Genomic DNA, 22,677 nt, shown 5'->3' with positions numbered 1-22,677 from the left:
CTCCACAAAGTGCCCCGCCGGGGCTCGGGAGCCACCCGAAGCAGCAGAGCTCTCCGTCCTCTCCGTGTGACATCGTCGCTGACGGTGGCCCCCTCCCCGTGCGGCCCTGGGAGAGGAAAGCTCCCTGCCAGCCCTCCCCACGAGTGACTCCTCTGCTCGGGACCCCCCCGCCCCCGGCTGCCAGCGCCGCGGCCACCGGCCGGCTCCTGCCCGGGGCGCGCCCCGGCTCCCTGCAGCCCCGCACGGCGCCGGCTCACAGCGGCTGCGGGACACGCAGGGACCCACGCACGGCCACGCCGGGAGGCTCCGGAAAGCGGAGCGGGACACCGCCGCCTCCCAGCACCCCCCGCACCCCCCTCCGCCCCTTCCTCCGGGAGGGGGGCGGCGCCGGCATCGGGGGCTGCCCACGCCCCGGCGGGCCTCGCTGGGGGTCCGCCGTGGGGAAGCAAGGGGCGGGATGGGGTGGGGGGAGGGCAGCCCGGTCGACGACACCCCCATCCCCCCCAAAATCTCCCCGCTGCCTGGCGGGAGCGGCCGCGCGCGTCCCGGGAATGGGGACGATGGGGATTGGGGATATGGGATGGGGGTGGGGGGGGATGATGGGGATGGGTGGGGATGAGGCAGCGAGCGGCTCCGGGCCGGGGGCGCGGGGGGAGGCGGGCCGGGGCGCTGCCGCGTTTATAGGCGGAGCGGCCGGGCGCGCCGAGGGCCCTCCCCGTCCCGCAGACGCAAGCGGGGCGGTGGCCCCGGTTAAAGGGGAAACTTGACAGCGCCGCCGCCCGCTCCCGCCGCCCGCTCCGCTCCGCGCCCAGCGCCCCTCGGCTCCGCCGCGACGTGAGTACGGCCCGGGCCGCTCCCGGCGCCGGAGAGACCCTGCGGGGTCCTCCGGGGAGAGGGACTTGGGGGGCGCACCCCCCCCTCCGGGGGCTCTCTAGGGAGAGGGGTGAGGGTAACCCCCCTTCCCTCTTCTCTGAGGGTGCCGAGTGGAGATGGGGTGGGGGAAGTTAGCCCCCCACACTCCCTGGGGGAGAGGGGGACCAAGAGAGCCCCTGCTGGGGGTGCCGAGGGGAAATGGGCCGAGGAGACCCCCCCTACACACACCCAGAGAAGAGGAGCCTAGGTGGGCGCCCCCCCGCTCCCCCCTCCCCGGGGATCCCCAGGGGAGATGGGCCGGGGAAAGCCTCCCCTGGGGAGAGGGGCCGACAGAGCCACCCCCGGTGGTCCCATGGGGAGGTGGGCAGAAGAACCCCCCCCTCCCGGCGGAGAGGGGCCGGGGTAGCCCCTGGGGTGAGACGCGCCGAGGTAGACCCTCCCCCCCCCGGGGGTGCCTCGGAGCGCACTCCCCTCGGGGAGGGGGATCGGAGCCCCCCCTCGGAGGAGGGGTGCTAGGGGGTACCTCGGGGAAGCCCCCCAGGGGAGGGGGGACGGGGAAGCTCCCTCGGTGAGAAGCCTTGGGGGAGCAGGCTCGGGGGGAAAGGCTCGGAGGACCCCCCGGGGCATCCGGGAGTGGGTCCGGGCAGAGGGCTCGGACCCCCCCCCCCGATCGGCGGGGCCCGAGGGAAGGAGCCGGGCGCTGCCCGAGCATCCCCCGGCGCCGGGCGGGCTCCTGCCGCCGGCGGAGCGCCTCCTGCCGCCCCCGGGGCCGGGCTCCACCGCTCGCACACCCAGCAGCATCCCTCTCCCCCTCCAGTTCTGCCCTCCACCACCGCCGAGATGCTGCTTTTGCTGCTGGGGATCATCGTGCTCCATGTCACCGTGCTGGTGCTCCTCTTCGTCTCCACCATCGTGAGCGTAAGTACGGGCTTTCCTCCGGCACCGGGGCACCGGCGAGGCAGGGAGCGGCCGGTGGAGGGGTTACGGCATGGCAAGACCAGAAGGTGCTATTTTTATTTGTGGTTTATTTTCCAGCCTGGCTTTTAGCAGGAAACCTTTACTTGCCGATTGCTGGTCTTAAGAACAGTGGGATTTTTGGAGCATTTTGCACAGAAAGCTCTTTCCGTATCAGGCGCGTCGCTCGGTTGGGTGCCGCAGTGGGTGCTCGGGGCACCCCTGCCAGTACAGAGGAGAGCGCTGTTGAAGCCCGTCTCCTCATCCTCCCCAAGCTGCTTTGCATCACGGAGCAGCCTCAGAGCCCCCAAACTACCCTCTGTGGGCCTGAAACCCCACTCCCCTTTCATAAAGGAGCTCCACCTGCTAACGGGCTTCAGGCCACAGGACCAGTACAGCCAGCCTGAGCAAAACCCCTTGAAATGGGACTGGTTTGGGCACTGGCTCCTCAGCACCAGCAGTTTTGCTCTCCAGCTCTGCTGCTTTGAGGTTGTGAATTAGGCACAGCCTCTCTCCTAACTCAAATGGGCACCGTCTGGCGATTTTCAAGGCTTAAGCTTTGTAAGCAGTGGGAAGATTGAGGGTTGGATGCTGCACAGAGCGTTCCTAGCACCGTTCTCGGTCCAGAGCCCAGTTAACACATCATCTACTTAGGAAGAAGTTTGACTTGGTTTTAAGGCAGTAGTTTTGTGGAGCTGGTGAGTTCCAGGCTTGCTTCACCACGTTTTCCTTTCCCTTACATTTTTTTCTTTTTTTTTTTTTTTTGGGGGGGGTGGTAGTAGTAGTAGAAGACTTTACAAAAATCTTCCGAGTCGTTAGAAATCACGTGGAAGCATTCAAATAGCCCGGCCAGGCACCAGGCGAGGACGGCAGAGGGGAGGGAAGTGCACATCTCCCACGGGACTTGGTCCATGTTTAAAAAGAATAAAGAGCTTCTGTTTTTCTGCCGTTGAGGTGAAAGCAGCTAAAAGCAAATATCAGTATTTACTTTCCAAGCCCCTTTCTAAAGAAAAGCATGTGCCTGGGAGCGCCTGGCCGGGCACACGCGTGCCGGTACACACTGGGGCCACTCGGTGCCGAAGCCTTGGCAGGGGCGCGCGGCTGCCCGCTGCCTCCCTCCTCACGGGGCTGCGTCTCTCTTGCAGCAATGGCTGGTGAATGGCGGGCACACGGCGGACCTCTGGCAGAACTGCACCTCCGGTAGCGTCTTCCACTGCCTGACGTCGTCCACGAACGGTGAGTGCTCCCAGCGATCGGGGCTGTTGCTGCCTGTTGCTTTTATTGTCCTCCCTGGACTTATGAAATCAAGGGGGATTTGCCGGTGCAGGTTATCCGTGATTCCCTCTTGCTTTTCCCTGCGCCCCCCCCGAAGTTGTTCCCTCCCACCTCTTCCCCTTGCCTCCTCTGCTCTGTCCCCAGATGGAGGGGCAGGGCTCCTCCGTGTTCCTGGTGCCCTGGTGAGGGGGACACAGGGCTGGCCCAGCAGCGGGGACATTGCTCAGGTTCCTTCAGGGACCTCATCAGTCCCAGAGGTTGCGGTGGGGCTTAGCACAGGCACCAGACCCAACGCCCATCGCTCTGCCCTGCTGCCCTCGAGCTGTGGGGGCTGCTCCTGGCAGCACCGTGGCAGAGTGTTTGGCGGAGGTGACCGGCGCGAGTGCTTTTTGGTGGTCTCCTGTTATCATTAGCCCGTTTCGATTACGCTTGGATGTGTAAACACAAGGCAGTCGCTGGAGCAGGGCTCGCTGGGTGCCCATCGCCCTGCTGGGAGTGGGGGGGCTGTTTTTGGCACACCTCGCTCTTGCTGTGGTTGTGAGGGTGTTTTAAAGATGCACGTGGTGCCCCGAGGACAGCCTGCCTCTGGAGGACAACCTCTCCCCTATCTAGAAAGCTGCCCTGCTTTCTGCTGCCGGGACAGGCTGAGCTTTTGGGCACGCGCCTCGCCCTGTGGTTCACTACCGAGCACCGCGCGTGGGATGTGCCCACCTGCACATCTCGGGGGGCTGAAGAGCCACCTCTGGACTAAGCTGGGTGAAGGCTGATGTCACGTTGGGTGACATCACGCAGTGAGCTGTTTGCTGAGATCAGCAGGGGAGGAGTGCTTGCTCTGACGCTGTGATGCAGTGTTTCCAGGGCACCTAGTGGTACCAATAGCATGAAATCTGTGCTCAGGGAGTCAGCCTGTGCCCCAGTTTCCCCAGAAGGCAGGGCTAATGCCAGTGGTGCTGTGCCCAGCATTTTTTTTTTTCCAGTTAGCCTGGTTTTTGCTTTTCTGTGGAAACAGATTCTCCCAGTGTAACCCCTCAGTGAAACCAGTTGTGAATCATCACCAATGTCACTGGGAGCACAGTCACGCCATGCCGGAAACATGGTCCTGGCACAGGAGCAAACCAATGCCACGTGGTCCTGGCAAGGAGGGGACCATTGCAGTGGAGATGCTTTCAGAGGATCTTGTGGCGATGGGATACAGTCAGAGGGTTCTGGAGATTCAGGTCACCCTAATCCCCAGCCTGCTGGGAGCAAGACCCTTGTGTGTACCGTGCGTGGGGTGGTGGATGCTGATGCTCACTCCCCCTCTTATCCTCCCTGCGCTGAAAGCAGCAGCGCGTTTCCCTGCTTGGGCCCAGGCTCCGCTTTCGGTGGGAGCGAAGCCACCGCTGCGGGTCTCTGCTGACGCCTGGTGGTGTCCGGGCCGGCCGGGAAGCGGCTGGACCCTGTCCCAGCCGAGGAGCCTTCTGGAGCCATGTCCTTCATCAGCAGTTGGCTGGTGCTGGCTATCTGCAGCGTAGGCAGGCTGCTTCACAGCCATCCATGCGTGCTCCAAAACTGCTGACCTTGCGCTTTGAAATAAAAGGCAGCGATTGCCCCCCAGAGTCCCAGAGCCGAGGGCAGTAAAGCCTCCCCAAATCTTTTGCTTTTCAAACCTGCACCGCTTTCTCTGTGTGTTTGCAAGATGCTGCGTGATGGGGAGTTGTCAGTGTTGAGAGGGGCTTGCCCAAAATGTGTTTGGGATGGTTTCCTCCACGCCTGCCTGTCCTGCTGGGTGTTGTGGGTCCGTATTGCCCTGTTGCCAGAAGCTGCTCAAAGAGAGGCTTCTCTCAGAATCCTTTCCGTGATGTATTTGTATCACTAAAGGGGTTATATTCAAGATGACCCCACTAAAAATGCGCTCAAGCAGCTGATTTGGTTGATAACCAAGCCTGATCTAGTTGAAGATGTCCCTGCTTGCTGCAGGCGGATGGACTAGATGGCCTCTAGAAGTCCCTTCCGACCCCAGCCATTCTACGATTCTATAAGGTGCCCCAGTGGGCTGCTGGTGTAGAGGTGCATTGTGCTCAGGTCCTAAAGAGCGTTCTGACAGCTCCTATTTATATGAAGGCTCCACTCTGACATCAGGAAAAGGGGGTTTTGCTTGGGCAAAACCTTCTGCCCGCTCCACCCTGAAGCAGGGGTGTGGGAGCAGTCATCATCTGGTACGACCCTGGATGCAGGATCCGGAGCTCACCAGTGCTGTAGGAACACAAAATCAGAAGACACTTCCTAGGCTTATGCAAGGCTTTTATAATCTGCTTGTGAAAACAGAACAAAACTACCACACAGCATCCTCTCCAGGGGATCCCTGCGCCCTAGCCCCCACCCCTTGGTCCCACCGCCCCTGTGCTGCGGTCGGCCACTTATCGGAGTGACAGCGGGGACGTGGGGCAAGGGTGCTGTGGCTGAGCCACTTCTGAGGCTCCTGATCATCCCATGCCTGGTCCTTGTTATGCTTCTCATACTCTTCTTGCTAGGAATATGCTTACTTTCAAAAATATGAAAGATCCTATACCAAATACCGCAAACCGTTCTCACTTAAATCTCTCTCAAAACACAGGCTGTGCATGCTACCCTGGGTTGTAAAAAGCCGTAAGAATTTGTTTCTCTGTGCTTCTGCCAAGGACGGTGCTTAACGGTTAATCGCAGAGTGCCAAGGTCTGCTATGGGCTAAGAGCAAGAAATCCTCGTTTGGGAGTTTTGGCAGAACTTGGTCTTTACGTAGAGGCAGTTTTTCCTCTGGCCGTCACAGTGGCCGCTGTAGTGCAGTTATTTCTGCCTCCCTATTTGAAAAGGGGTGGTACTCAGCACTTGGAATATGTGGAATTCGGTAGGGCTGGGTCTCGTGTTTTCAGCACCAATGGGGGCTTTGGGGGGGTTTGTTGTGCTGTGATGCTCCCCTTGGTCTCAGCACGGTGAGGACGGGCGAAGCCTCCTCTCGCCCGCTGCACTGCTGCACAGGGACCCTTTTGGTTAGGTGGCCGTTATTTGGATGCCCAACGAGAAGCCAAACTTGCTAAAATCGGGTGCCAGCAAGATTTGCCTGTGTTTAACACCAGGGCAGGTTCGGGACCGTGCTCCTCCCCTGCTAGATTATCCTGTGGGGACTGAATAAGCAGCAAAACAACCCAGGGGTTAACAGCAGGAGACTGACAGACCGTGGCTCCCCGGGACGTCAGCAGGCCTTGGGTGCAGGATGGAGTCGGTCTCAGTGGAGCCTGAGCTCCCACCTCCCACATTCCTCTCGTCAGGGCTTGAACCCCCTGCCTATGCGAGGGCTGAGCGGTCCCCATGGGAGCGAGCACAGGGAGGGAGGAGGAAACGCCGGGTCGGGGGCAGATGCCCATTTCTTCACCTTTTACAACCGCCTGCTTGTTGCTTTGATTTCTGCATTTGCTTGTTAGATAATGACTTTTTTTTTTTTCAAGAGGCCGAGAACTATGGAAAAAATGTTGCAATCTTTGCTTCGTTTGCGCTGTCAGACATTCCTGGAAAAGACTTATCTCAAGAATTCAGCTCTGAATCCCAGAATTGTGCGTCGGCACGGCTGCGCGCCAGCCCCCAGCTGTGCGATGCCGCTGCAGACACGGGGCACGCGGCTGGACCTGAGCCGCTCAAGTGCTCATAAGTAGATTCCACCCCAAATTTCCAGACAGTGATATATTTTTTTTTTTCTTCCAAAAATGGCCTTTTCTTTCAGAAACTGAATTTTTTATGCAGGCAAGAAGAATTTTTTCTGCTACTTTCTACTGCTCTTTCTCTGATTTTGGTGGGAATGCTGAATGTGGGGAGGCAATAGGAACCTCCATGGAGATCCCTGCACCCCCCTGTAGTGTCAGGAGACATTTTTCCTGTTGTCTTCTTACAGTTTCTCCTGTTGCCACTCTGTGGCTTCCACATTACTGGCTTGTTCACAGGCAGGCTGGTGTTTTTTGGCTTTTTTTAAAGGGAAAAGAAAACCCCAAACCTTGGGAAATACACAGGCTGCCAATCCACATGATTAATGAGTGCCGTGGGCCGTATGATGCACCTGCTAATTTGCTGATGGGATGGCCACAAGCAAAGCCCAGGCAGGTCGCCCAGAGCAGAGCTCTGCCCCGGACCGCCTGGGTGGGCAGGGATGGGCTTCCCATCGGTGGGGCAGGCACAGCCATGCACAGGGGTATTGCCCTGCTCTTCTGCATGCTGACCTTCCTTGTCCAGAGCCCCTTTTCCCTGGCAGGCGGGACCCCAAGCAGCTCTGCTGGTGCTTCAATTCCATGTTCTCCGTGTTGGAGCCGTCAGGAAAGATCTTTGTCCCGGGCATGAGGCAGGGGGGTCTGTGCCCTGACCCACCAGCTGTTTTCAGGAAGAATTGCGCTGCTTCTCTTCCACTTTAAAATGCATAACAGAACCATCTGACCACATTGCCTTTGCTCTTTCAGCCCCCGCCCAGAGTGGCTTTGCTGCCCTTATTCTTTCAAACTCTTTCTTCCAGCAATGCTGGACTCACATGACATAGAAAAGGTGTGGAGAGATGATGGATAACCTGCTGTAATCCTTTTTGTGGCTTCATTGGACCCTTGCGCCTAGGTAAATTATTTCTCAATGTCTAATTCTGTTATTGAGAGTAAGTATAAAATATCTCTACAAAAAGAGAGGGGGGAAATTCCCCTCCACCCACTGGGAGAGCCAAGACTGCACCAACTGGGTCAAGACTTGGAGAACTGGTCACTGATGAGGAGACAGTTCCTAGAGCAGGAGGGTGAGATGGAGGCGATAGTCCCGTCACCCCTGCAAATTAGAAGTTCAAACTCTCCTCACCCTCTGCTCTGCCCCAGTGAGGCCACATCTGGAGGGCTGCGTCCAGTTCTGGGCCCCCCAGTTCAAGGAGAGGGAACTGCTGGAGAGAGGCCAGCACAGAGCTACCAAGGGGATCAGGGGCTGGAGCATCTCCCTGGTGAGGAAAGGCTGAGAGACCTGGGCTTGTTCAGCCTGGAGAAGAGAAGGCTGAGGGGGGGTCTCATCAGTGCTTATAAATATCTGAAGAGCGGGTGTCAGGGGGATGGGGCCGGGCTCTTTCCAGCGGTGCCCAGCGCCAGGCCAAGGGGCCACGGGCACAAGTTGGAGCACGGGAAGCTCCCCCTGAACATGAGGACAAACCCCTTCCCTGTGCGGGTGCCAGAGCAGGGGCACAGGCTGCCCAGAGAGGCTGTGGGGTCCCTTCCCTGGAGACATTCACCCCCCGCCTGGACGCGGCCCTGTGCCCCTGCTCTGGGGGTGCCTGCTCCAGCAGGGGTGGGACGGGGTGAGCTCCAGGGGGCCCTGCCAGCCCCCACCACTCTGTGATTTAAAGATTCAAGTATTTTTAAATGGTTTCAGCTATTTACTGAATGCTAAAGTAACCTTCTGCCCTTATGCTAGGCTGTCTTGCTGAGTCTGTGGGCACAGCGCTGTCGCAGCCTTCTGCTTTATTTCTGCTGGGCAGCTGCAAGCTAGCAAAAAGTTACCCATATTTAGGGATGCTGAGTCTGTTATGAAGCCCTGCAGTAAGTACTGGATAGCCTGTATGTGTGTTAACACACAACCTTCATACTTTAAGTTCTAGCCATCAGCTGGCTCCGTTCAGCTTATGGACCACATGGGCAGATACCTTGATTTGGGGACATCTCTGGTCCTTCAGGGTCTCTGCAGTTTGCGGAAGAGTAGCAAAGAGCCAGCTTTTAATCTCAGCAGTTGGTGGACCTGGAGCATCTGCTTTGCCATTAATGATAGATAACATTGGCCTAACTCGGGCAGGGTTGAACCCCTCTCTGCCAGCTTGTGGGTGACTGTACCTTGCCCCTTAGTTGTTTAAAATAAACTGTGGGGTGTTCCAGGAGAATATGTTGTATTTTGGATCGGTTTCTGCCATAACCATGTTGCCCGCGCTATGAAAGGGTTTTCCTCTGCTTAAAACCTGGTTTTTATTGTTGCTTGTTCCTCTCACAAAGAGTGTTGGATAAGGAGAGATAAGGAATGAGTGCTGTCTTTTTTTTCTCAGCGGCTCCAGAGCTCTTTGGCTCCCCTATTTCTGTGTAAGGTGTGTGAGTGGGGGTCACCTGGCCTTCCCTGCTGGGTGGGAGGCTTTGGCCCATGAAAGAGGAGCAAAGGGGAGGAAGAAGGCAACATGTGGGGAAACGATGACTGCAGAACCAGAAGAATGTCTGGGGGAGTACACCGCAGAGTGCAGTGCTGTGAAAACCCTTAACCCGACATTTTTTTGGCTTTGATAAGACTCTTGGGTGTCCCTGTGGCCACTGGCTGAGCGTACCCAGCGTGCCTGTGGGTCAGGGCACCATGGCTTACCATCCCTGCTCCTGGTGCCTGGCCTTGAAATCAGTGGGAGTTGGTACCTAAGCCCGTTGGAGGACCTGAAATGATGTATCTACCACCTCAGCTCGCTCCCACACACAAACCAAGAGGAGGTCAGAGCCACCACACTGAGGGTCTTGGAGAGGAGCTGGCTCAGGCATCGTGGAGCTGTTGGAAGGTGTTCTTCACGGTGCCAGCAGCTTTCTGCTGCCTCAGCAGCATCAGACGTTGCCTCTGCGGGGTGTGAACTTCAGTGGTCAATGGGATGGCTGCTGTGGCCTCATGGCTGAACCACAGAGTTGCGGAGGACAGACCGTGCTCCATAAACCACTCACGTTTGAATGTGGCGGCTCTGGAGAGCTGTGGACCTCCTGGCCTCGGGGACTTCTTGGATGGAGCTTCAAGGAGAAGGCGAAAGGGAGGATAGCTGAGAAGAAAAGAGGGCAAGAGAAGAAAAGAGGGCTTTGAGGGTTTAATCGCCTTCTGAAGGGAACTACAGAATAGGACCAGGAAGTCTTGGGTAGGAATTGCAGCACTGTGTTCATTCACTGCCTCCCCACAGCCCCAGTGTTTCCTACCTGCTCATCCCCTAGCCCATACAAATACCTTGGGAGCTCTTTAAAAATCCCCCTTTGCTGGTGGGATTTCCAGGAATACCTCGATCCAGCACCCTGTGGTCCTCTCCAGGGAATGAACATAGAAGGATAGGAACTGTTGGGTGAAAAACCTGTTTTTCCCAGCTTGAGCATCCAGCAGCCCAGAGCGCACTGGGGAAGGTTTGACCTCGTGCTGGCGGGAGGTCTGGGACTGAAGCAGAAGAAAGTTGCAGTGTCATGGAGCTGTTTTTTCCCTAGGAGAGCTCAGCAGCTCTGCTGGATGTGGCTGATGAACCACGATGCTGTTCACCTCAGCAGGAGAGAAGTTCGCTTTGAGTGGTGGGGCTGTGGGTGGTGGCGGAGGGTCTGTGCTGCTCAGGAATAGCACTGCGGGTAACTGAGATTTTTTGCCTTTCTGGAGAGCTACAGTGAGATGCCAAGGGGCAACTCTGAAGTTCAGCCCCAGAAGAATGATGCAATTGAGCTCGTATTTCTGCATCTTCAGTTAAACCTTTTCCAACCCTCTTAAGGGGGTGTTTGAATATCAAGGTTTAAAACCATTGCAAGCCCCAGCACTTGTGATGTGACCTGTCCGCTTCATAGGTGAGGATGCAAGCTGGGTTCAGGTTCTCAAAGCCTGAGAGTCTGCTTTGGAAAAACTCTGCTCAGAAAACACGTCTTTTCCTGGCAGAGCTGGGCTGGTACCTTTGTGCCAGTAGATGCAGGTGCTGTTCCTGACCCTGCTGGTATTTAGTGTGCAGCATTGAGGGAGCAGGTTTTACCGTACAGATGTGGTCATGAATTTCCCCTCCCTCTAGTTTTGTGTATATTATGTGCTATGGTTACCTCCTTAATGGATGTTTTCTTCCTGAGAAGTGGTTGCTTTTTAAGTGTACAGTGCATAGGCAGCTTGCAGAGGGAAAGCTGTACGTGCAAAACGTTACCCTCAGCTGCAGGTCGCAGCACACAGGTATTTTTAATGCATAGCGCTGATTTGGTGATGTCTTGCAGCGAGTGCATCAGCTGATTGCTCAAGCAAGTTTCTTTTCAGTTTACACTTTATTCTTTCTCCTTGGCTGGGTCAAAAGAGGATAGGGTGTCTATGACAGAGCGGAGAATTAAACCCTGGGAAGCCAATGCCTGTCCTTTAAGGCCCTCTGCTCCTGGCCAAGGGCATGTTTCTGCCTGCCATGTCGATCCTGCTCAGCTGCACCCCTTGTCAGGGTATAAAACCTCCCTGCAAGTAGGGCTGGGGCTTTGCTGGAAGGGGCTGGGTTAACTACTTTCTGGGGGGGTTCAGCTGCAGTTCCCGCTCTAGGTTTCAATTTCTGCTCTAAGTTTCAATTTCTGCTCTGGGTTTCTGTCTTTCATGTAAGACTTTAGGGCAGTGAAATGTCTTCAGCATCCCAGGGGTGAAGTCTTTTCCCTGCTGTTATAAGTGGTGGCACGAACACATCAGGGCTTGCAGAGCGTAGGGAAATTTTCAAATTTGTTCTGTAAAAACTTCTTACTTCAATTCTGACTGCCTGAAAGGGCTCTTAAAAACGCTCCTGATGGGTCCTTTCCGGAAGCAGCATGCAGGGTGTTATCTGTCCTTTCCACTCTGTTTCCCTTTCTTCCTCCTGCTGAAGAACAAAGATATAAACATGGAGCTGAGGAGATGCAGGAGAAAAATGGAATAACCGACTTGTTGCCCAAGGGAAACCACAAATAACAGCCTGGGAGTAAACAGTGCTGACAGCCCTGGAGTACAACTCACACGGCCCAGGCCTCCCTGCAGGAAGCTTGCTTTATTTTTGAAAGCCTATAGGTAGGACACAGGGCTGATAGCAAAGAAATTAAAAGCATATGGAGTTGAGGAAGTGGCAATCCTGTCTGCAGCTATAGTGGTGTTTTCAAGTGAATTAAAGGCAATTAGCTAGCCTAATGCAGCTGAAGTCTTCGGGCAGCTGGGCTTGGATTTAATGGGAGCAGAGCAGCTTATACTCGTGGGTCCCTGAGCCATGAGCAAAGGGCTGGATGCGAGCACGCCCAGAGCTCTGGGATCATCTCTTGATTTCCCTGCTCACAAGCTAGTGACTGCTGCTCTCTGGCTGCAGCAGAGCAGCACGGCTGGCTGCCGAAACCCTTCTCCTAGTGCCTGCCTTTATATTCCTCTGACGTGGCTCTTTATTACAATGGGATTTTGAAAAGCCCATATAAATCATTCACATTCAGAACCAAAAAAGAGGCACAGGGAGGCGGATGCAATTAAAAGGGCAGCTCGGCTCAGCTTTCCGTCTAGACAGCCTTCTCCTAAAATAACTGGCACTTGGAGCATCCACCTCCGAGCAGAAAGGGCTCCTCTCCGGGCCGGATCCCATGGCCTTTGAAATCACAAAAGGCTTGGCTTGCTGGGTCCTGGACCAAAGTGCAGGGCTTGAGGCTGGGCAGTCTTTGGCTCCACTGGTGCACAGAGCTGGACCCAGCTTTAGGGCTCGGGAGAGGGTCAGTCAAGAGCTCAGCTTCCCAGGCCTGGGATAGGAGCCCTGCCTGTGCTGAAGCGCGGAAGGAGGTTGCAGGTCAGCAGTTGGGCACCCTCTAACCGTACTTCTCTGACTCCATCTGAGCAATGATTTATGATTTCATTTTTAGCCGTGCTTGATCTGCTTTGTCCCCTCTGTTGCCCACTGGTTTAGCATGGCCAGAGCTGACGGGTCAGGTGTGGTCGAGGCAGGGGGGTTTCCCAGCCTGGCCAGCTGAAATAGATGAAGTATATGGGATATTTTGTATGCCACGCTGGGATTTCCTGGAAGTGACAGCAACGATAACTGGTGGCATTGAAATAAGTGACGTGCAGCAGCTCTTTAGTAGGGCCCGTTAATGCTGCAGAGGAGCCTGGCGCGGGAAGCATGGAGAGGAGAGGAAGGAAAAAGCTGCCTGTAATGAGCAGAGGCCGCTCTGGGTGGTTTCAGTCTGCTTAGGTGAGCAGGGCCTGAATTTGCTCCGTTGCATGAGTGTCAGGAGGCAAGATGCAAAGACAAGGGGTGGAATTGATGATCCAAAGCCAAACACACCAGGCGTTACTAAATGGCGCGGGATGTTCCCTGCAGGCATGGATTTGCTGGAAGGGCTCAGGCGTGCATCATCATCCTCGTCCCCGTTGGAGGCTGTACCTTGTTCTCCTGCTCAAATTCCGCTCTCACCGTGAGTGCAGCTTGCGAGGATTTGGTGGGGAAGCGTGATGCTTCTCTGGGAGCAGACGCTGCTCTGGGCAGTCCCAAACAGCCTCGTTTGCTGCACCAAGTATTGAAGGTTGCTAAGCTGGAGCGTAGCTTTATTTGGAAGTTTTGCTCTGTTTCAGCTATTTGCTGCAGAAAGCTGTTTCTTGCATCCAGGGGAACGACGCTGGTGGACATAAAACTGTGGCAGGACCGTGGGACTGGAATTGAGACTTCAGTGCTGCCTAGTTCTCCTCTGCCTGAAGATCCAGCCCAAAGCATGATTTTTCTGCCTTTCACTGAGCGGTTTGTGCCTCAGTTTACCTGTACCGAGTCCTGCCTGGCTTTTGTGCCGAATTAAGCAATGTTGCATCCTTAAAGACCTCTCAAGGAAGTCTGCAAATGCTCATTTTGATCTCAAACTTATAAGGAAAGGGAAAGGCAGAGGTGTTTGTGAGCATGGCCCCAGCCCACTGCTGTGAGGCACTGCCTCTTTCTGTCGAGCTGCGGCAGCTCATGGGATGGAGCGGCGTTTTGCTTGTTTATTTATATTTTTTTTACACGGGGAGTTACACACCCACGGAGCCTGGAAATAGCTGGGCAGTGACTCACGCAGGGGCTGGTTTAACTGGTCTGCTTTGGGAGGCAGCTGCATTTGGCAGCTGGGGAAGGCTTTTTCTAAAAGGTTTGATTCCATAAGGGCAGAGGGTGTTTTCACTCGCTGTGTTTTTATTTTACCCCTGAGCTTGGCCAGCTCGGTGTCTCACTGCTTGTTGCACACAGGTTTTGTGTTTCTAGTACAGCTGACCTCCCAGGGCCTGACGTGAAGCTGGGGGAGAGGCTTCATCTTGATTTCTGCAGGACTAATATCTCTGCTCATATTTTATTACAAACACTCCCTGCGAAAGCGCGTGGCCCTGCAGTTCACTTTACCCCAGCGCGCTGGTCCGTGCCCACGCATCCTAAATCCCGGGCAGCATCGTGCCCGTGCTGAGCACCTCACCAGCGGGTGCGGCACTGGATGTGACCACGTCCTCCAGCTGTTAAGAAACTTAGTGGGAACCAGGGGTGGGATGTTGGCACGGGGGAGGATGCCGGGGGCATGGGGATGATGCCGGGGGCCCAGACTTGGGGGGGGGGGGCTGGCTATCTGTGGTGCCCACGCTGAGATTTCTGTCTGTCTTTCCCCAGAATGGCTGCAGTCTGTCCAAGCGATGATGATCCTCTCCATCATCTTCAGCGTCTTGTCCCTGTTCCTGTTCTTTTGCCAGCTGTTCACGCTCACCAAGGGTGGGCGGTTTTATGTTACTGGAATCTTCCAAATCCTTGCCGGTAAGTGGGGGCTGATCGATGCGGCTGTCACCAGTGGGGAAAGGGCTTTCAAGCAGAGGTGAGGGTAATGGCAGGAACGAGCATGCTGTTGGGTAGCGAAGCAGGAGGGCCACCAAACTGGGTCCCGCATGGCCCACTGAAGGGAAAGGGGGATGAACAATTTGGGTCTGTTGACGTCTTGCGTGCCGTGGGATGGGGTCTGGCTGTCAGAGCGCGTTATGCATCCAAGCTCTCCTGCCCTTGCATCATGGGAGGTGCAAGAGGGTTTCTGCCCCCTCCGGGGAGGTTTTGGAGGGGCAGGGTGCCAGACCCACCGAGCAGGAGGCAGAGCTGTGCCGGGCAGCGGGGCAGGCAGGGCGCGGGGGCTGCCGGACTGAGGGCTCTGCCTCTTCTGCCCGCAGCTCGGGGTGGGATGCTGACGGTCCAGGGTGGCTGCGCTGGCTCTGGGACCCACCTTCGCCGGGCTGGGCGAGGCTTCTGCAACTGCTGGTGGGGTGGGGGAGCAGTGACGATCCTCTTTTGGCAAAAGATAATCCGATGAGTATTTATAAACTTGCCATACGGGGGCCTGGTGCTTTCCACATCAGCAAAGAGCCGCTGGAGCGTGCAGGGTGAGCCAGCTGACTTTGAACTGTCAGCTACTATTTTTAACTCTTAAAGAACTCAGCGCTGGAAACGAGCCACGGTTCATGTCGTGTGTTGCAGTTCTCCAAATATAGATGCTGTAAAGCCACCGGCTCCGTTTATGTTTCCACGTATGAAACCGGTGGACAGGATTTTCAAGCGTTCAGACTAGAAAAATTAAATTGTGTAACGAGGTTCTGGCTAAATTATGACCGACTGTTTGGGAAGGAGACTAATCATCTGCTAGGGCTTTAGATGTTAAACTAAAAGCCACCCTAGGTCCTGCCGCTAAATCAGTGGAAAAACTTATCCACTGAGTTTAGACAAAGTTTCTGAGCACCCTCAAGTGACTGGGCTTCACAAACCATGGAAAAGTTTAGAGCTAACCTTTATTCACAAGTGTGGCATGAAATCTATTACAAATGCTTGGCCATGATGCAGGTGATGGGTTCAGATCAGTTCACCATCTCTGGAAAGATAGATGTAGAGAAACCCATTACAGCCATGGAGACAAGGAGGGGAAATGGGCATTAATAATGCAATTTTCTGCCTGAGAGCTTGTCTAACAGATCTGGGAGCAGAAGGTTTCTCTCTCCTGAGTGATTGCTGGTGAATCCTCATTCTCAGAGGAAGACAAAATGGGATTGCAGCCCTCCTGTCCAAGCTGTGCTGGGTGTCCCAAGGGGTGCAGGGTCAGGTCACAGAACTACCGTGTCTTTACTTGTTGGGCCTGAGGCATGGGTCAAATCCATCCCCAGCCACTATAAAGGACAGGAGAAGTGTGACCTGATCCCTGCAAAGGTTTCCCATGGCCTGGGGGACCCATAGGCAGAGGTCTGAGTCTGGATGGACCATGTAGAGGTGGGCACAGTTGGCCATCCTTGCTGTTCTCCCTGCCAGGACTGGAGGAGAGGGCTCGGGGCAGCTGTGGTCTTTGTGACCCTAAATTTCAGGGTTGTTGGTAGGAAACAGGACATGGCTGTGCCAGCGCTGCCAGGAGATCCCACCTGGAGGTACGGATGGCTCTGGTCAAAGGAGCTGAACTTGATGTGGTCTCCTTGCATCTTGCTGTGGAAGGTCACTGCTGTCTAAAGCCAACAGAAGAAATTCCTGTGGCCTTCAGGCTTTGCAGGTGTTCATCCATGCCTTGCAAAGCCCTAGCACCACAAAGTCCTGCTGCAGGTCTGCCAGGGGCAGGGTCTTACCTGCTTGAGTGCTTTGTTCTCAGCTCCAGCAGAGCTGGGGAGGACCTCCCTCCGTCTGGGAGGGGATGGGCGAGCTCTTCCCATCACCCTGCACCTCCTCCCGGGGTGATGCAGCTTGGGAAAGCTGAGGGTCTCCAGTTTTGGAGCCTGACCAACAGCAATGCTGGACCTGAACCAGCGGGTGCTGGGGGCAGGACCGCTGGGTGCTGTTGGGTGGCAGAGCCAGCAGGGGTGCCCCGAAAGCCAGAGAGGAGGGCAGAGTCTCCACTACGACTTTGGCTGTGGCTCAGGGGAACTGGGGAGTAGAGGACAGGGCAAGAAGAGATGCACAAGGTCAGCTGGGTCTGTTGTGCAGCGGCAGGGCAGGATGCATCCTCAGCACCTTCTCCACACTGCTTGGAAATGTGCCCCGAAGTCTGGCTGAATTTGCCCTGATGGGATTTCACCCATCACAAAGGCATTAAAAGGCCCTCGACAGCTCCCTGCCATCCTTGGTGGGTCCATCACACCTCATAGCTGTGTAAGCCCAGTATGGGAGAGACGTTTGTTTGGGCCTCTCAGGGTTTGACCCACCTTTTCCATCACTCTCTGCAGCCCCAGCATCACTTTTATCCCTTTTCTCTCCTCCCTCCCACCGTAGAACTGCTGTCCCCATGGCGTGGCGAGGGTAGGCTCAGCCTCGAGGGCTGTGCCTTCCACTCGTCCTGCAGCTTTTTGCAAAGCCCTGTGTTGAAGAGCTGACCACAAGCCTGCAGCAGCACCCATCCCAGCTTGTCTGCAGGGCTGGGGCAGAATGCACAGACCTGCAGGAACAGATTTTGGGTAGCATTTGCCTTCTTGGCCTGTCAAAGCAAGACTAAAGGCTCTGAAGTGGTGACGCATGATCGCTTGCATCGGCGCAAGCAGCTGAATGCAGCCGTCCTTCGCTTCCTGAGCGTGTTCTCCAGGCCAAAATCAGTGCAGATGCTGCAGAAATCATCGCCTCCATTTTGCCAAATTCCTCACGCGGACAATTGCCGCTGTATTTTCTGCTTCTGTAGGTGACTGGCATGGCCACACGCCTGTTCTCTGTCCCCCACCAGCATCCGCAGACAATTGTTGTGCTCTCTTTGCATGGGCCGGGGCAGTGGGAGTTGGCTCTCGTGCTTAGGGAATGGAAACTGCACCAGCGGCGCATTAATGAAACGTATTCCCACTTCTGCACTTTCCCAGAACAAAGAGGCAGTGTCAAGTGGAATTACAGCTCAAATATCACGGTGGTTAAATGTAGGTGGTCCTGAGGTCCATGCAGGGGATTTGGAACTCGGCTCCAACAACAGCCCCACGACTGTATAATAGAACTGCTGGGATTGACTGAAAGAGCTTGTTTTCGGGCAGAAATAGAGGTGGCTTTGTGTTAGCTCTGGGCAGTCCCCAATGCTGATGGGTTGTTTTTGTAACAAAGCTAAAATGCTGCCTACCGGAGCTGGGCCTGGCCGGACAGCCCTCGGGGAGCTGCGCTGGCCCGTGGCTGGCGAGGGTGGATGCCAGGAGCTGGGGAAGAGGGACGAGCCGTGGGCGCAGCGGGGTTTGCAGTTGAGCTCCTTGCACAGCCCTGGAGGAGGACGGGGGATCGCAGGGCACAGACCCTGCCCGGCCAGAGCGTCCTTGGCCCCCAGCTGTGCTTGTCTGAGCAGGTGATAAAGAAGATAAGGAGATCAGGTTTGTGTCTGACCTCTGGTAGGGTGGTTCAGGCTACAGTTTGGGTTTTAAATAAGATACCCAAGGGAGTGGGGATGGTCCAGGGCAGCAGCCCAGAGCTGGGGGCTGCCCGATATTTGCCTGAGGGATATGTGAGTCCCAGCGACGCTCCTGCTTTGCTCAGAGCCTGGCAGAGATATCCCCACTCACCTGCAGCCAGGGCAAAGCCTGCAGCATCACACCCTCCAGGTCATACCGTAATTTTCCAGACGACAGGATACAAGGGGGCAATAACAAAAACAGTTTCCCATGCTGGTGTTGGGTGTGTCCTCCCCAGCTCTGGGTTTCCAGCAGGGAGGTGCTCCAAGTGTGGCATCGCTAACTCCGTCCCATGTGCGCTTCCCCACAGGGCTCTGTGTGATGAGCGGCGCGGCCATCTTCACAGTGAGGCACACAGACTGGCACCAAGCCTCGGAAAACACCTCCTACGGCTTCGCCTATATCCTGGCATGGCTGGCCTTCCCCCTGGCCCTCGCCAGCGGCATCGTCTACGTCATCCTACGGAAGCGCGAGTGATGCCGCGGGAGGCGGCGTGGCGTGACAAGGGCACTCATGATGTCCACGGAGGAGACGGAGGCTGGGGAAAATAGACGAGAAAACGGAAAAGAAAATTAACCAAAAAAAAAAAAAAAAAAAGAATAAACCCTCCCACCAAAACCAAACCCAACCGACCCCAAAAGGAAACACTCAAAGGGTTACTTGTTAATTGAAGATGTATATAGTATCTATGGTTTAAAAAACCTATTTATAACACTTTTTACATATATGTACATAGTATTGTTTGCTTTTGTTGACCATACGCTATGTTTTAAAGCCTAAAGCAAGTGCCTAAGGAACTATTACTCCTAACAGTGTAACAAGAGCGCGGTGACTTTTCTCTCATGCAAAATCCTCTTTGACCTGAACTCTCCTTCCCCGTCCCAGCCCTTGTTGAACCATCAGAAAACCCCAGCTCTGACTGGTTTTAGGCTGGCGTAAATCGGAGTTCCGCCTGTTTACGCCAGCCAGAGGGCTGGTCCCCGCTCCTGCCACATGCTGTGATCCTGGTAACTGAAGTGCACGTCCAGATCTGACGGGAGACGCTTCCGAAAGGTTTGAAGGATTTCGGAGCAAAGGCTTTGATTGCCCCAAGTGCCTAAATGACTTATGTGCCTAAGTCCCATTGCCTTGCCACCACACCCGCTGGGAATTTGGGCTTTTAAATCACTTAGGTTGAATTGCAGTCCAGCGCCGGCTCTGGGGGTGCCGCCGGTGCTTGTGCTGGCGGGGCTGGGGTGTGTGCTGTGCCGTGCCGAGCCGAGCCGCCGGGGCACTGATGCTCCCAACCGTGAAATGTGCTTTATCCTTGCCGTGGAGCTAAACTACCGATGAGAAAGAAGCAAACCCAGTATATCTATGAAATCGAATACCAGATATATGAAATGGTGCTATCTATTTACCATTCCTTATATTGCTAGCCATTTAACCTTATTCACTGGAAATTCAGTTAACAATCTTGAGGTAAACAACAAAGCTAGAGATGAGAAATAATTCTGTGTAATATAAATGAGCTATAACTGCTTTTGTACTTAGAGTTGCTCTTACTATTATTTTTAATAAAGCATTTATAACCGAGGTTCCTTTTTTCCCTGCCGTGGTCAAGAGGAACAGAAACAGCTCTGGGTGGAGCCCTGTCGGACCTCGCTGCCCGAGCGAGATGTCTGTCCTCTGTCTGTGCGTCAGCGATGTGTCTGGCCATGAATTGAACGGGCACCTGCGCAGACCCCAGGCTGCCTTCTGAGGACTCCAGGCACTGTGTTGCTGTTGTTTTTGTTTCATTTTGGGGTGTCCTTTGTTTGTTTTTTTTTTCTTTTTGCTTTGCTTTTCTGATTTTATACCGACTGTGTGGACTAAGAAGCAAGGAAATAAAAGTCAGAATAACTCAGGTGCTTCTGCTTTTTGGCATTTTTGCAGGTTAGAGCCGGGCTGCGCTCTACCAGTCTGCTTGCATGGCCATCCCACGGAACGGCTCCATGATGCAGTGTAGCAGATTTGTGGGTTAATTCATGCTGCTGAGAGAGGCTCTGAGCTTGCTGGGCTGTCTGCGTGGCAGACGTACTTGTGCTGGAGGGGTAAGACTGCACCAGAGTTAGTGCTGGGGCTGGCAACGGAGCTCGTGGCCCTGTGCCGTGGTGCTGGTGTGTGCCCATCTTTCTGCCTCCGTCCTAAGATGCTCCTGTGATGCGTCCACCACCTCCCCAAAGAGAGCAGCCAGGCAGCAGCCGGCAGGGCCGCACTTATCCCCTCCCAGCCTCCCAAGCAGGGATGGTTCAGGTCAGCCCCAGCTGCCCGGAGGGATCCGGCCAGCTCTGCCACCCAGCAGAAGCCATTCAGTCCTGTGCACCAAAACACCCGGGGCCTGGAGGTGCAAGTACGGCAAGTACGGGGGGATTAGCACGTTGCGCACAGCCGTGGTGGCTGGCGTGGGACTATTCACGCTTCCGTTTGCCCATTCATTTGGCTGTTAAATACCCGAGCTGATGTAGCAACTGGTGCTGGCAGAACCACACCGGCTTTTGCAACTCTGTGTGTTGAGGCCAGTTATTAACATCAGGCCAGACCCCAAAGCCCTCAGCCCAGCCACATCCCGAAGGAAAGGAGCAGGAGCTGCCTCGCATCTCCTCGGCTGCTCCGTGCAGCGCCTGGGCGGCGCAGCGTGGCCACCCTGGCATCGCGCTTGTCGGCCGGGGCTCCTGGTCTTCCAGCTGGGAGTATTTCCCTGTGTGCTCATTTTGCTGAGCTCATTTTGCGAGCCTGGGGGGGTATCAGGGTATCTTGCTTGCTGAAGCAGCATTCAAGGCCCAACGAGCTGCAGAACTGGGCTGCTTGGTCATCCTGTGTCCTGCTGGGCTTGGCACCGGCAAAGGAGGCACTCATGTCCCTTCTGAGGAGGAGGTAGGAACACAGGTGGGTTTTTCCCCCTCCTGTGGGGAAAATCAAAGATGCTTTTTCTCACTCTGGATCAATATCTTAGAAGGCACAAAACCCCCCTTCATTTTTGCCTCTCAGCGCGGTGCCCTCTGCCCGTTCAAGGCAGAAGCAAGTGAGCGGCATCAGTTCGTAGCAACATCTCAGTGTCGCAGAGTTGCTTCATCTTGGGGCTGCATTTTTGAAAGGATGCAGAGCAAGACGACTTTTGAAGTGGGATCGACGTGAAGGTTTGAACCCCTTTTGGAAAGGGCCCAAAGGGGAACAGCCACCGATTTGCACCAGGGTCGATGTCCCCACCTCCCTCCCCACCAGCCGCAAACCGTCCCGCACGGCTCGGCCCCGTGGGACGCCGTTACCCTGGCTCTCAGCCACGGTCCCAAGGGTGCCCCACGCCTCGGCGGCCCGCGGGGGCGGGAGGTGCTGGGCAGGGGCCGGCGGCTGGGTCCGGTCCCTCCGCCGGGGGCCCTCCCGCAGCACCGCGCGGGCCTCGGACGGACCCTTTTGACCTTTTTCTTTTTTGGCCTTAAGTCAGACAAGCCGGGCCTCTGCGGTGCCGCGCCGCGGGGGGAAGCGGGGGGACACCGGGGCGGGGGCTCCGGCCCCGATCGCGGTCCGCGCCCGCCGCCCGGTGGCTGCAAGGGGCACGGCGGGACCCGGCGGCACCCACGGAGGGGGGTCGGGGCAGGGACGGGGGGCACTGGGGAGACACAGGGGGACACGGGGGGCACGGGGCTGGGACGGCAGAACACGGGGAGGGACAGGGGAGGCCATGGTGGGGGGGGGGAAACACGACACACACGGGTACCCCCCTGCAGGGAAGCACCCCATCCTCCTCCTCCACACCCGGACTGCTGGGCCACCACCTGCTCCCTTCCTGGTGGGGGCTGGGATTTTTAAGGTGCACGGTCAGGGTGTCCCACTGGGTACCGGTGGGGACACGGCTGAAGTGATGTCCCCTGAGGCAGGAGCATCGCCCGTCCCCGTGGCCAGCCGGCCCGACACGGCTCCCGGCCCTTCTCTGAGCAGTACGGCGGGCTGTTCCCTCCCCCTGGCATCTCTTACTACCTGCTGGAAATAGCTGGGCTGAAGTGCAAATAATTAATACTAAAACTCCTGGGAGCTCCAGAGCTCTCTAGTCCTCACTCTTGCTTGAGGTGGGACCACCAGCAATGTAAGACTGGGCTGGGCTTTATTTAGCCAAGCCTCAAAAACCTCCAGGTGTGGGTAATCCCCAACACACCCGTCCTAGTGAAAAAGCCCTTCCTAATGACCAGCCTGACCATCCCAGGCCTCAGTCTGCTCCTCGTTACATCAAATGGCCCCAGTGCTCGTTCTCTAAACCCCAGCCCAGGAGCCCAGCTCCACAAGGGGTGTGGGGACCACCGGCACCTGGGCTGGAGGTACATCACCCACTCTGGGTGCTCTGTTCCCCACACACGGCTCTTCCAGCTCACGAGGCGACAGAAGACGTTAAGGCAGGACCCAGCAGTTCTGCCCGATCAGCTGTAAGCACACTTTGAGCTAAATGAAACTCCAGAG

At 56.0% G+C, this 22,677-nt stretch overlaps 1 protein-coding gene across 1 annotated transcript; it reads left to right on the top strand.

The window, feature by feature from the left end:
* The first annotated feature begins 680 nt into the window (after positions 1 to 680).
* On the top strand, positions 681 to 20,092 carry PMP22 (peripheral myelin protein 22). Its single transcript, XM_064467271.1, has 5 exons — positions 681 to 834; positions 1,691 to 1,791; positions 2,973 to 3,063; positions 14,459 to 14,599; positions 18,518 to 20,092. The coding sequence occupies exons 2-5, from the start codon at positions 1,714 to 1,716 to the stop codon at positions 18,682 to 18,684; spliced, it is 477 nt and encodes a 158-aa protein (XP_064323341.1). The 5' UTR covers positions 681 to 834; positions 1,691 to 1,713; the 3' UTR covers positions 18,685 to 20,092.
* Positions 20,093 to 22,677: the final 2,585 nt, after the last annotated feature.

The sequence above is a fragment of the Phalacrocorax carbo genome, chromosome 16, assembly GCF_963921805.1.
Source record: "Phalacrocorax carbo chromosome 16, bPhaCar2.1, whole genome shotgun sequence".
NCBI lineage: Eukaryota > Metazoa > Chordata > Aves > Suliformes > Phalacrocoracidae > Phalacrocorax > Phalacrocorax carbo.
This window is presented reverse-complemented; position numbering and strand designations above follow the sequence as displayed.

Coding starts and splice junctions, on each gene's coding strand:
- PMP22 (XM_064467271.1), top strand. CDS start 1,714: ATGCTGCTTTTGCTGCTGGGGATCATCGTGCTCCATGTCACCGTGCTG. Junction 1,792..2,972: donor TCGTCTCCACCATCGTGAGC/GTAAGTACGGGC, acceptor TCTCTCTTGCAG/CAATGGCTGGTGAATGGCGG. Junction 3,064..14,458: donor CCTGACGTCGTCCACGAACG/GTGAGTGCTCCC, acceptor GTCTTTCCCCAG/AATGGCTGCAGTCTGTCCAA.